Here is a 12566-nt window from a genome sequence, read left to right on the forward strand (position 1 = left end):
TGTTCTTGCCGAGCTCTCTCTTCACTGTTTGTTTGCAGGTAACTGGCAGCAATGCTTGATGCAGAGAACCTCAGGGAACAGAGGCTGAGAATAAACTGCTTAGTTAGTTCCAGTGGATGTGTAATTTGGTCTGGAGTAAGATTGGACTCCTTTGGAAGATAAATAGAGGGGTTCTTCAAATACCATTGGCAATAGTGAACAGATACAAATGCATCCTCACGTATCTGAGAAGATACATGAAACAAACACACTCAAAAAGCTTACAAATAGCAACCCCCACCCCCCAAACACACTCGTAGGTACCCTTGCATGGCCTGTTTCCTGCAAGCTAGCTTTTCTGCTTTCAGCCCATTTTTGCTACTCCAGTGGCTCAGCACATGAAAATTTGAACTGGTTCACTCTAAATAGTTTTAAACTTTTTTTTGCCACCGGGAACTCCGAGCTGGACTGGCTAGCTCTTATGCCCATAACTGACAGGCTCAGTGATGGGGCCTGCACACGTATGAATTTCTTAGACTTGGCTGGATATAAGAAACCTCAGGAAACATCAATCATTCTCATTTCGGTCACTGTCAAGCAAAGGCAGCAGCTGAAATCAGATATAGATGTCCTACTTACAGATGAACATCTTCCCTGCACCTTCCAAAATAAAAATTAAAACAATGTATCCTAAAAGTAATCGCTCACATCATATTGTGTAAGAATTAGGTTTCGGACTCAGGCTGAGCTGTAACAGAAAGGAGGAATTTTATTATGCGAACCACTGCATTCTGAGAAACATGTTACGCTGAGCAACTGTAGCAACTCTGGTGAGTCTGTCTACTGAAGCAGGGCAGGATGCCGAAGAGGGGAGGCGAGAAGTGAGTTTCAGGCAGAAAACCAATAAAACTACAAATGTGCTAAGTTCAAGCTATCATTCACCTTTAAAACCTGTTTCACTGTTACTTGGTCGTTTAACTTCAGAAGACCAGTCATATTCTTGGCCAGCTCCTCATGAACAGTCCTTTCTTCAAATGATTTGGTCCTGAACACATACTGAAGAAGAGAAGAAAAATAAAAGTTATCAAAATGTACATTAACATAAATATAAAAAAAAAACTTAGTAGAAAATAAACTATTTATACACCACTACCAGCTGACAACCTTTGCTGCCAAAATATATCTTGGTTGAACAATGCATTCACAAAAAGTTTAATTCCCCTAGCAGTAAGAGCACAACACTGCTCCCCTACAAAATCCCAGTTTTAAACACAACTCCCTGTTGATTTCAGCTTAATGTGAATCAAGAGGAATTTCTGCTTAAAGTCAGTGCTATGATTTATTTTTTTTTCCAATAGACCACAGGGTGCTGACACTGCTAGACTGTCTTTCAAGGCATTTCACCAGGGGGTAAAAAAATAAAATAAAATAAGGAAGCAGAGCCAGCACGGAGGGTTCTTCACCCACCCAGTCAGGGCCACCTTTCACTGGCACCTTCCTTCCAGTGGCAACAGCCAGTCAGAGCTGGTAACAACTCTTCATCCTGAAAGGTGTAGAGCACCCACTGATGCTGACAGAAGGGGAAAACTGTACCCCTTTAGAAATCAAGCCCTCAAGAGAAGAATTTATCTACCAAGTTGTTCAGAACTCATAACTCTAGCATGTGTTTTATTCAACATTTTAATCTGATGATTTGGTGCTGGCATCCATTGCTCCTTCCCTAGAGCAAGAGCTCTGCCAGTGCATTAGTTGGAATGAAATACCTTTTTAATTCTACCAGGCAGGTAAAAGGAATATCACTTGAAAATATCTTACTAATATTCAGCTTTGTTTCGAGAGCAGATGCCGTAAGCTTCTCCCTACGCAGTTTGACACTTCTGGGTCCAGTTGTTAAGTCAGTGTAATTTTGCATTATTATTGCATCTGAGTGACTCAGAATTCTCAACTTACTTATTCCCAAACCAGCATCTCTAAAGTAGGAATTAATTTCCTTACAGATGGATAAAAGAGATTAACAGTTATTGGCTTTTGACTGCTGCTGGAAATGGGAAAACAAACTAAATGGACTTTTTGTGTGGCCTAATAATCACCTCTTATTTCAAAGATATTTAGCTGCCATAGGTGCCTATTGTAATTAATTAAATTTATATATTACATAGGTTATTTATTTTGGAGCCTGAACAGTTCTGCTGGACCTCAGCCAAATTCCTCTGTGCTTAAACCAGAGTACTTGAGACTTAAAATTTGACTACTAAGATGCTGAGATACATCACCTGTAAACACATACCTCTATGAAGCATGAAAGCATATCCATACCATGGAAATACCAATCTACAGTTGTCAACACTAAAATTAAAAAAGTTTTCCCATTTAGTAACCTAACTCCTACCATATTTTCATGATTCTACCCATGAACACGCTAAAGTTTGAGTTCATCAGGAATGTAATTGCTTACACTTTATTCCTAAAGTTGATAAAAAACCCACAAAAACCCCACAACACCCCCCATCCCCCAAACTTATGTAATTTATACTACTTATAATCTACAAATGTATGTTATGAAAACTACTTGTTGCACAGTGAATCAGAATATTATTACAGCCAGAAGCCCATACAGACATTTGTCACTCATAGCTTCTTTCCACAACTGCGGGGGATTCTTTCATTGCTATTACGACCTCCATTAGTTCTGTCGCCACTGAACCTGAGCAGGCCAAGAGGCAAAGTGATGGCAGTATCTACCTCAGTTCTTCTAACAACCTGCAATTCTCCTCTATGCTGCTATTTGCAATACACAAAGAAGTTAATAAACATAGCACTCAAAGATATTACAACGTATTCATTACTGATTCATCTAGCAAGACTAGAACAAAATTTTCCAGCTCTCTTCCCTACAATTAAAAAGGAGAGGAAAAATTTAACACAAGTGAAGAGGGGAAAAAAAGTGTAACACCCTTAAATGACATTCATTTTTCTATTAATTTTTCTTGTCCATGCCAGTAACAGCAGTTAATACATTCTTCTCCTAATATATTCTTCTACTTAAAAACATGTTTCTTCATAAAATTCTCAACTTATAAAGCTGTTACCCAAATATACTGATGACGAGATACTTGCTGAATATGAATAGTATTATTCATAGTCATTCAATGGATATTCAATTGACACAGATAACAAGGACATCACCTTTAAAGAGGTCATGCCTTTGGTTTTTTAGGTAATACTAAAGCTTGCCTGGAACCAGACTCCATACAAAGAACATACCCATACATATTCTATATCTACCCTCTTCTTCAAAATAATAATGAAGGAATACAGCTGAGTAAACAGGGAACAGTTACAAGAATCTATACTCAACAGATAAGAAAAGAATTTATGTACAATAGCACATGCAAAGAGTTAGGATCTCGAAATTAAAATCATGACTTAAGAAAATAATCAAAAGCTTAGCTAAAAACCTATAGTTTCCTGAGAAACATGCAGCCATCTTGCAGCCATGAAGAGCATCCAGAAGTACCTCCTCCATAAAAATTACCACCTGTGGATCCTTTTCAACTACAATGAGGGCAACCCTGTGCATGTGTAATACAGATGGCCAGCTATTTTGAAGTGATAAATCTCATCACAGTCAAGAAGAATGCTACAGACTGCACACAAGCTACATTAAATGTCTCTCACTGGTACCTACTTAGCTAAAGTTTCATGATCTTTCATGTATTTATGTCCTCCTTCCCCCCTCCTCAAACCCCGCAAGGTGGGAAATTCTCAGTTTAACATCATTTCACAAAGACTGACACTAAGCCTACACTCCTAGAAGCTCAGTGGAAGGGTATTTGCACAAGGTCTTGCTTCTAAAATCTAAGTTCTAGTCATCAGCTGACTATGGGGAATTGTCCCTCCCCCATCCCAGTGCCCTTTAAGAGTGCACTGCAGCTTCCTCAGCCTGGTGTCCTATGGAAAACCAGCTGCACTATGCAGAGGAAACAGGAGCAGCCCTTCCTCCTCCTCAGTGGAGTAAGGTTGCAAGCCAGGATACAGCCAAGTTTGCTAGAGAAAGACACTCACTGCTCTACAGGATGCCCTTAAAGCACAGAGGCAGTGTAATTTGTTCAAGGTGACACAAGAAACTCATGGTGAAGAATTGACTCAGACTCTTCCAAATCTTAGTTTCCTAAGCAGAGTCACTCAGCCTACTAGTGGCAAAAAGCCATGATGTAAATGCAGAGAAAGCTACAGACAAGTACAACTGAGAGTAAACGGGGAAAAAATCCCACAGAAAACCAAACACCACCCCGCCCCGGCATAGAACAACTAATGGTATAACAGCAATCATACCGTCACATATGAATTGATGCAGTTGTCTAGTTGTTCTTCATGGCACTTAGCAACAACGTTAGTAAGAACCCTGCAAGATGAAAAAAGGGGGAAAAAAAAAAAAAGAGCTGTTTTGTGTCATAAGGCAGAGAAAGTCTATCTGATGCATCACATTCTTCTGCTATTGTAACCTCATTTAAAACAGTCCATGAGGGCTGCGATACAAATGATAAACAGCATGCGCAGACACCGTCCCACTGGGAAAACAGTCACTCCTTGGGCCCTCCACCTGCATGGATTGTGCTGTTATATATTCATCTAACAAAACGCATCCGGTTTTAATCATTATAACTGCACAGACATTACAACAAAAGAAAACTATTAACTAACCAAAGTTTATACAGACCTTGGTTGGTAAGAAATAAGAAAAATGAGAGTATGTTATTGAAACAGAGAGGCAAAAGCCTCTTTCTCTGGGAATGCTAAGTGTCAGGTTCTCTCAGATCTTGGTAATTCTGTAAAGCTCTGACACTTTGCTCATGATGGCACTGCTAATCAAAGGCAAACAGAAGCCTAGGCTCAAGCCCGAGCACGCCCCTCTCCTGCCCTGTTTCCCCAGAACCTCGGACTCAGCCCCAGCCCAAGTGCCCAAGCATTCAGGAGCAAAAGCTGAACATAGCACCCGTGCAGAATGGAGAGGCTGGACACTTGGTGCAACCATAGATACTTCAAGCTTCTGCAGATCAGCTTGGTGATCAGCAGCAGGGGAGAAAATTGCCTGGGACGTGCTGGCACCCACTGTCACAAACACAGCTTCTGACAGAAGAGATGGTGCTACTTGAGACCAAGTGCTCAGCAAAGTTTTATCTTCAACTTGTACCTGGGACATCTTTGTTTGGGATCATCCTGTTTCAGAAAACACAGGTCTGAGCAAGAATTCTTCAACTTAACCATGAGATTAACCATGAGATCATTGGGATCTCATTTTTTCAGGATACTTAATATAGAAAAGACTGCAATTTTATAATTATATTTTTATGTTAAAAGAATGGGGAAGAAACAGTTCGTGATTCTCAAATGTGAAAAATTAGCAAACTGTATCTCAAATTCAGGGGTATGCATAATAATGGTATGACTAAAATGGATTGTTAATATGCCCGACTCTGGTCCACATACAAATATTCATTTTGACTAGTATGGTGATTTGAGTGTTTAGTACAATTCTTATTATTGGATTCAAAAGCTTTGTAATTCTTTTAAATCAGATTTTTTCATATACCTTACTTCTTGCTGTTAGTAGAAGTAAAACTTGTAGCAAAACACAAAAGCTATGACAAAATTAGTTGTACCCATTTTGATTCTGCAGCCTTTATTATGATTTGAAATTGAAATAAGTTCTGGCAAAGATGAGACAGAGAAATGATGACATGACTGGGCCTCCAGACAAGTAAATAACCCTGAGAGAGTATAAAAGGAGTAATGTTTTTTCCCCAACACATAAGCCAATCTATGCTGTCATTCTGTTGTTGTTGCTTTTAATATGTTCAACACAAGCTGCTTCAAGCTATTCAGAACAAAATACAATGTGTATATATAGGACACATCAATGAATGGCACACACAGCAGACGTGTGTATTCCTGTTGACATCAACTCTATCAACACGAAAGCTACCACACATACAAGAAAAACACTGAGAATATTTTCATTTTTTGGCCAGATGGGCGTATAATCAAATCTGAAGCATAAAAAAAATTAAAATCCTTCCATTTTTCCACCTAATCATTAAAACTATTTTTTAAACAGCTGCTGCTTCTATAGCACTTATTTTCCAGTCACTTAACCCATACCAAAATTCTAGCCTGGGACACAATTCTTCATTCTCTCTAGCCTTAACTTCAGTTCATCTGTTGGCCGTAACAGGGTCCTGAACAAAGGTCTGACTGCTTCTTTCCCTTTGCAGACAGTATGCACCGATGAAATGACACTTTTACAAGGAGAGGTTCTTCTAATCCTAGTGCCTAGGTGTGGTAAAACTGGACTTGGCTCTGCAAGGTATCATGATCCTTTGATAAAGGATATTGAAACTAGCTTTCCAAGGCTAAGATAAGGAATTCTGCTTCCTTGCTCATTGAAGTTTTCCTAATTAATCCTTCTTCAGGAACTAATTCTGAAGAGCAATTTGTTGAAAGAAAGAAAGAAAATATACTGAGAGCAGATTAGTCTTAACAGGGTTGCTGAGGACAGTTGTCATTTTTTCCTACTAGTTGTATTGTAGTGCCTATGTTTAGCTATGGGCAGAAGCACAACAAAAACACCTCTATGGTCAAAAGAAAATGCAATGAAACTTTCTGCCCTCCTGCAGAGACCAATAATAATCTCTCCAGTATTTTTTTTTTCCCTGCTGCCCTGATTAACAGCATCAATAAAGACAATTTCATTATGTGAGGGGTGAGAGACTCAGCAAATCATTCCAGCTGTTTGCCTGCTCACTGGAAAATGCTTCCATTGCTCTTCAGTTACTGCTGATACACTCCAATTAAAAAATGCCCCAGAACAGTGTAACCTGGTTGTTTGACTCTGCATTGGATGTGGCAAGATGCCAAGCTCTTCCTATGCTCAACTCCACATCCCTCAGACCCAAACATAAACCAAACCAGATATTCAGCTTTGTTGGGAAGCACTTAGCTCCTTAAGAATGAGACCTTTACCTGTGGTTGTCTCAGGGTACAGAGACAGGTCCATCATAGTCAGTGATGTCCTGGTTGGTATCAGTCAGCTGCATGATACCATGCTCTTCCATGCATTATTTGCAGAGCCCTGTCTTAAGGGGGAAGCAGGCATTCTCACCTACTAAAGTCTAAATGTCATAGTCAACCTTTGTAAGAGCAGCTAAAATTGGACTAACATCTACATTTGCACTCTAGAGTGAATTCTTTTCCTCCTACAGAAAATACTCAGATACCTGGTCACAGCTGTTGCAACTTCATCATCACTGTTTTGCACCAAAACCCAGAAGAGCTGATTCAGTATTACAGGAAGAAAATTCATAATTACATGGATCTTCTCGATCCTCAGCAAATTCTGTAACAGATATAAGAAAGAAAATGAGGGATTTCCAATACAAGCAATGAAACTTGATTTCCTGCTTCAGCAGGTAAAATGCAGCACAGCCACTGGTGTAATAGCAGTAGGAAAACAGGACAACCAAGTACGGAACTGGTTTCCCATAGAGTTTGTTTCAAATATGACCATCAACACAGTTGTAGGTATTGTCTGCTTTTCAGAAATCCAGTATTTTGCTTTGCCCTGACTTAAGGGTGAGGGGTAAAAGAGAGAGAAAGCAAACACAAATTTCACATTTCACTAAGGATATGTATGTAAGAGAAAGAAAAGAACTTAATTCCTGTTCTCAAGACATGCATTTCCTTACATTTTTAGGAAAAAACATTCCTTTTATGCAGAGACCTGATATTGGCTAAAACAATTATGTTAAAAGCATATTGGTAAAAAGTAGTACTAACACTCTGACTGAACTGACATTATATTATCTTCTCTGATCAAGGACGATATTGAGCTTTTAATTAAAAAAAGCCCCAAACTCACTCATTTGTATTCCTCCTAGTTTTCATTTCAGTCATTTCCAAATTATTCCAGAATTTCTTCAAAGGTATTAGTGATTTATAAAGAAAAGCAAAACACTCTGGGGAAAACTACTTATTTCCTGGTTATATTGCATAGTTGAACCCTTGTTGCATATGATGCTATCTCTATATTCTAATAAAATTACTGAAATCTTTTTTAAAAGGTAAACTACAAACAGCAAGTAAAAAACATTGCAATTTTGGTAGTTTAACTGACTTACTGTCTAGAAAGTTGGAAAGCTTTTACGGATTCCTAAACTTTGTCCAATATGCTCAATGGCTTTCCAAACATCAATAGTTAAGAATTTCATTCTGGAGAGGTGTAACCTCTAAATCAGTCTGATGCTTTGATTTTTTAAAACATCCCTTAATCATTTCTTTAAATCAAGACTATTTAAGAACAAAGCAATTCTTTTCAGGTCTACCTGCATCTATCAAAAAAAGTAGTAGCCACCTTTAGGGACATGCCCAGAGAACTGCCATGATTTATTGGAACTTTATATTTGCTTATTAAAGCAAAAATCTCTTCCCAAGCAGCTTTATAAAATCTGGTTAAGGTACAGTCAAACAGGAAAACATAAATGAAGTAAAGGGGAAGAGCACCTACATGATGGTAACATCTAAACCCCCAAACACCTGTTAGATATTACAGACGGCTAAATGGAAAAATAATAAATAAAACTCATATGTACAATGTTTTAAAGCTAGCACTGTGGAACAGTGTCACAGCTACCCTTCAGTCCTCTTGTTTATCCTCCTGTTAAAGTTCGGTAAATGGCTTGCAAAGCAAGAACTCTGAATGTCACCATTCACGAATAGGTAAAGAATCACGGCCCTACATTTACCTGCTGCTCTTGTCACTACAATTGTTACTACAATGCTCTCGTCATAATAATTTGCTTGTTACACTCCTCCTTTCTCACAGCTTTTGTCCTCTACTGAACACGGTCCCATCTAATGCAGTACTTGCTTATTCATTTCATCTCTGCAAAAAGGGTACGTTCCTTCTGATTTCAGAACGTGATAGGCAACAAGCACCCTTGATTTATACATACAAATTTCCCCAAACAGCCCTTTGGAGAGCATCCAGATGTTTACAGTGAAAGTACGAAGAGCCAAGTAGGAGGTAAGCATACAACGCATCTAAGGCAAGAGAGGACTAGCAGGAATACCGCAGCTCCATAGGCTACAGCTCCTTTTCCCAGACTTCCCTAGAGCAACAGAGCAACATCACACTATCCTTTAACAGGGTTTGAGGCTTAGCATAGGCTGGATTATCAAAGCTGATGGGGCAGATGCAGCCGTGCTCTAAAGGAGAGGGGATAGGAGACAGCGCTGTGACCAGTCACACCAAGTCCAACTGAAGATGTCACGGACCCATGGCCCCCTGAGAAGTCTGTGCCATGTTTAGAGTTGTGAAGTGATGGATCAGTTGAGAGAAAGCCCTAAATACAACTTTACAGCACAGTTTGTGCTGCAGGTTACTTACCTTACAAGAATTGATAAAGTTTGAGGTAGGAGGCTGGGACAGATCCTTTTCCCTTTCCTGGCACTGATGGAAAAAGTTATTCAGGTATGGGTCCTAAAACGATAAACATTCACATTAATATGTATTATAGAATTATTATGTATTATAGAATTAATTATAGAATTCTATATTATAGAATTATTATAGAATTAATATGTATTATAGAAAGGATTAGAATTCAGCTCCATAAATTGGTTACAGCAACCACCTGTGATATCAAAGAACACACTTGGACCCTACTGCCTCAGACACAAGACAGACAGATCAACTTAATTTAGCTGGACCCATCGCCCAGCACAGCTGCTTTATATAACTTATTTCTAGGTGCTTTGACTACACAATTTTTTTCAGTGTTGTGAGCAATATTTTTTTCCTTACAATCTCAGGGATTTCAGTGGCCAGATTTTTACTTCTTCCTGGCATTCACAATTTAATTTCTTGCTGTCTAAACAGATATTCCATGATTTTTATGTTGGTATAATCTTTAATAATTTATCTTTTATCCTTAAAATGTGTGTTCTGTCATTGTCATCTTGCCCTTCTACATTAAAATAACCTTTAAAAGTTAACGAAACAAATTCACACAAGATTTTAAAACATCTTTCAGACATCCCTTGACACTTTTTGTTTGTAAGCAGGTAACAGAGCTAAGAGGAAATTTGGCTTACCTGAGTATTTACTGTCGATACAACAAAAGTAGAGACTTTGAAAAGTGGTTTGCCACTATCTACCCATTTTACATCACAGCCAATCTGCTATTAAACAAAAACAAAAAAACAAACAACCACATTTTCCCACTTATTTCCTATTTATTCAAGTCTGCATCAAATTTTCACTGCATAGCTTTGCACATGTGCGTGCATGAACTGTGCAGGCTACTGTGCTTTGACAACCACAGAACCGTTGCAATACAAACCCACTTTTCAGCACAAGCCCCCAACCATTGTCATTCAAGGGACCAGATCACTGTCCCACCCTGTCCTCATGACAAACACACACAAGGAGGCAGATACAATCCAAAGTGGACACGATCAATGGGAAAATAGGGTATCACACCACAAAACTGGAGAATGAAGCATGATTGTGGATCACGTCAGCAGCAGAATGAATGATGTCACATGGCCTGAGTTTGTGAAAAGAATCTGTCTGGTCACTCTCATTCACTCTTTGGAGAAACTGGGTATACTATTGTTATAAAATACACTTTTTCCATATACACTTGTGAATCAGCAACATATGACTCTCAGTGCAGTGGTACATATCTTAGTTTATATAGTCTATGATATGCACATGAATATTCTAAAACAGATACCCTGTCATTTACACTTCCAGGTATGTGCAAATGCAAATCTCATGTAAAACATCTGGAAATAAATGCTCTGCGCCATTTGAATAATATGAAAGTACGACTTAATACCTTTCCACTAACTGGCTCTTGAAGACTCAAGTAATTGGGAGGCAGACTGCTTGCCACTGGCACGTTGTGTTCTTGCGAAGCTAACTGGGCATCTTTCAACAAAGGAAGCCATGTGTATCCCACTGTGCACAAGAACAAATCAATATGATTCTTTGGAAAAACAAGCTTCTCAAGTTCAAAGGAAGACAATAATATCCAGCCAGAAATTCTGCAATCCTTATTTGAATGTACATAATTTATATTTATAATTGAAAGTAATTCTACTACAGGTACCTGGTGTTTCCAGAGCCTCTTTCTTTTTGGCATTAGCTTTTGCATTTATGTCACAGGTGACATGATAAAATGAAAACAGAATGTGGTGTTTCTTATGGAGTTGAGTGGGAAGTTCAATTTTCACCTGAAATGTAAAATGTTACACCTCACTTTAGTTTAAGAATCGATTAAACCAGGCATCAGAGATGGTCTAAATGAGTGCCATCTCTCTCTACACAGAGGTCTAAGCACAGCCTGCCTTTGCTGGCTAATGTTTGCGTGCATGGGTAATAGATGCTCTCTCAAGGAAATTGGGATGATCACCCATCACTTTTACTTAAAACAGGTTTTTTTCCTGTCTGTCTTGTGGATGGGTATTTGCATTTATGATGAAAGAGTGTAAGATGAAAGAGGACAGAACTAAAGAGTGATGGACCCAGCTTAGAAGTGATCACCTGCACTCTAGCAGCCATAAACAGCCATCACTGTTCTCATATTTTCAGGATGACCAAACCACAAACTAAAACAACATCTCTGCTTACTGCTTCATCATCATTTCAAGGCAAAGACCAAGTAATAAAGGCTGACACAAAAATAAAAGTTTATTTACAATTTCTGCTCAGTCTTAAATCCCATATCATGCCATCCATGAATCACTACAGATTGGGTTTGAGATATTATTAACCTATTGGAATAAAAATACAAAATAATCAAAACATGTTACAAGAACTAATAAAAAAGACCCTTCGCCCTTGTGAGCTATAATAACATTTATCCAAGCTAATCCTATGCTTGAAGTAAGGTTTAGAAATTGTTGACCAATGTAAATCAGCTTATGGGTAAGAATCTAATACCATAATCATAGATATGAAATGGGGATTCAGACATGGAGATTAAGACAACTTTCTTGATAACATACTGCATTCTTTTAAAAACTGCACTTGCTTTACTAGGAACATTCAGTACAGGTGCACACCTCTTCCAGCCAAATCAGCTATTAAGATCTGAATTAGCTCTTTGTTCAAGTTGAAAATAATCTGCCCCAACCAGATGGCTCACTAGCATCACATGAAGAATGTTTTCAGAAGTGTTAAAACCCCAAACACTGCTGGCAAAGGGGTAGCGGGGGCTGCAAGATCTCTGAAGATGTAATGCTTGAAGCTCCACCTCCACTCCTAAACACAAAGCTTAAAATTGATACTTCACCGGTAGTTGTACATTATCTGCTAATCTTGTCCCTGTGTTTTATGAAGTAAATTTTAACTGAAAAAAAGGAAGTTTTTCCAAGATCAAGCCAACAGTTTGGAAAACACTGGCTATATACTAATGCTGTTTGCCAGCCTTACTGTTACACATAGAGCTGTAGTGGAAAATCCAGAACAGACATGTGACATTCACAGGCCACCAAACACACTAGTCACTGAAAGGGTGGAA

The 12566-nt window shown here is 38.6% G+C and overlaps 1 protein-coding gene across 10 annotated transcripts in view; it reads right to left on the reverse strand.

The window, feature by feature from the left end:
- The window catches only part of DOCK10 (dedicator of cytokinesis 10), a 134034-nt gene that overhangs the window by 39272 nt on the left and 82196 nt on the right, over nt 1-12566 (reverse strand). For 9 of the 10 annotated variants that reach the window (XM_037406777.1, XM_037406775.1, XM_037406778.1 and 6 more), the window contains exons 20-26: nt 11154-11277; nt 10881-11002; nt 10132-10218; nt 9425-9517; nt 7257-7375; nt 4315-4384; nt 922-1035 (exon numbers count right to left, since the gene is read on the reverse strand). In XM_037406777.1, the coding sequence (XP_037262674.1) occupies nt 922-1035; nt 4315-4384; nt 7257-7375; nt 9425-9517; nt 10132-10218; nt 10881-11002; nt 11154-11277 (729 nt within the window). The remainder of the gene's footprint in view (nt 1-921; nt 1036-4314; nt 4385-7256; nt 7376-9424; nt 9518-10131; nt 10219-10880; nt 11003-11153; nt 11278-12566) is intronic. The other variant, XM_037406772.1, reaches the window with a different exon arrangement.

This window comes from Falco rusticolus, chromosome 13 (assembly GCF_015220075.1).
Source record: "Falco rusticolus isolate bFalRus1 chromosome 13, bFalRus1.pri, whole genome shotgun sequence".
NCBI classification, from domain to species: domain Eukaryota; kingdom Metazoa; phylum Chordata; class Aves; order Falconiformes; family Falconidae; genus Falco; species Falco rusticolus.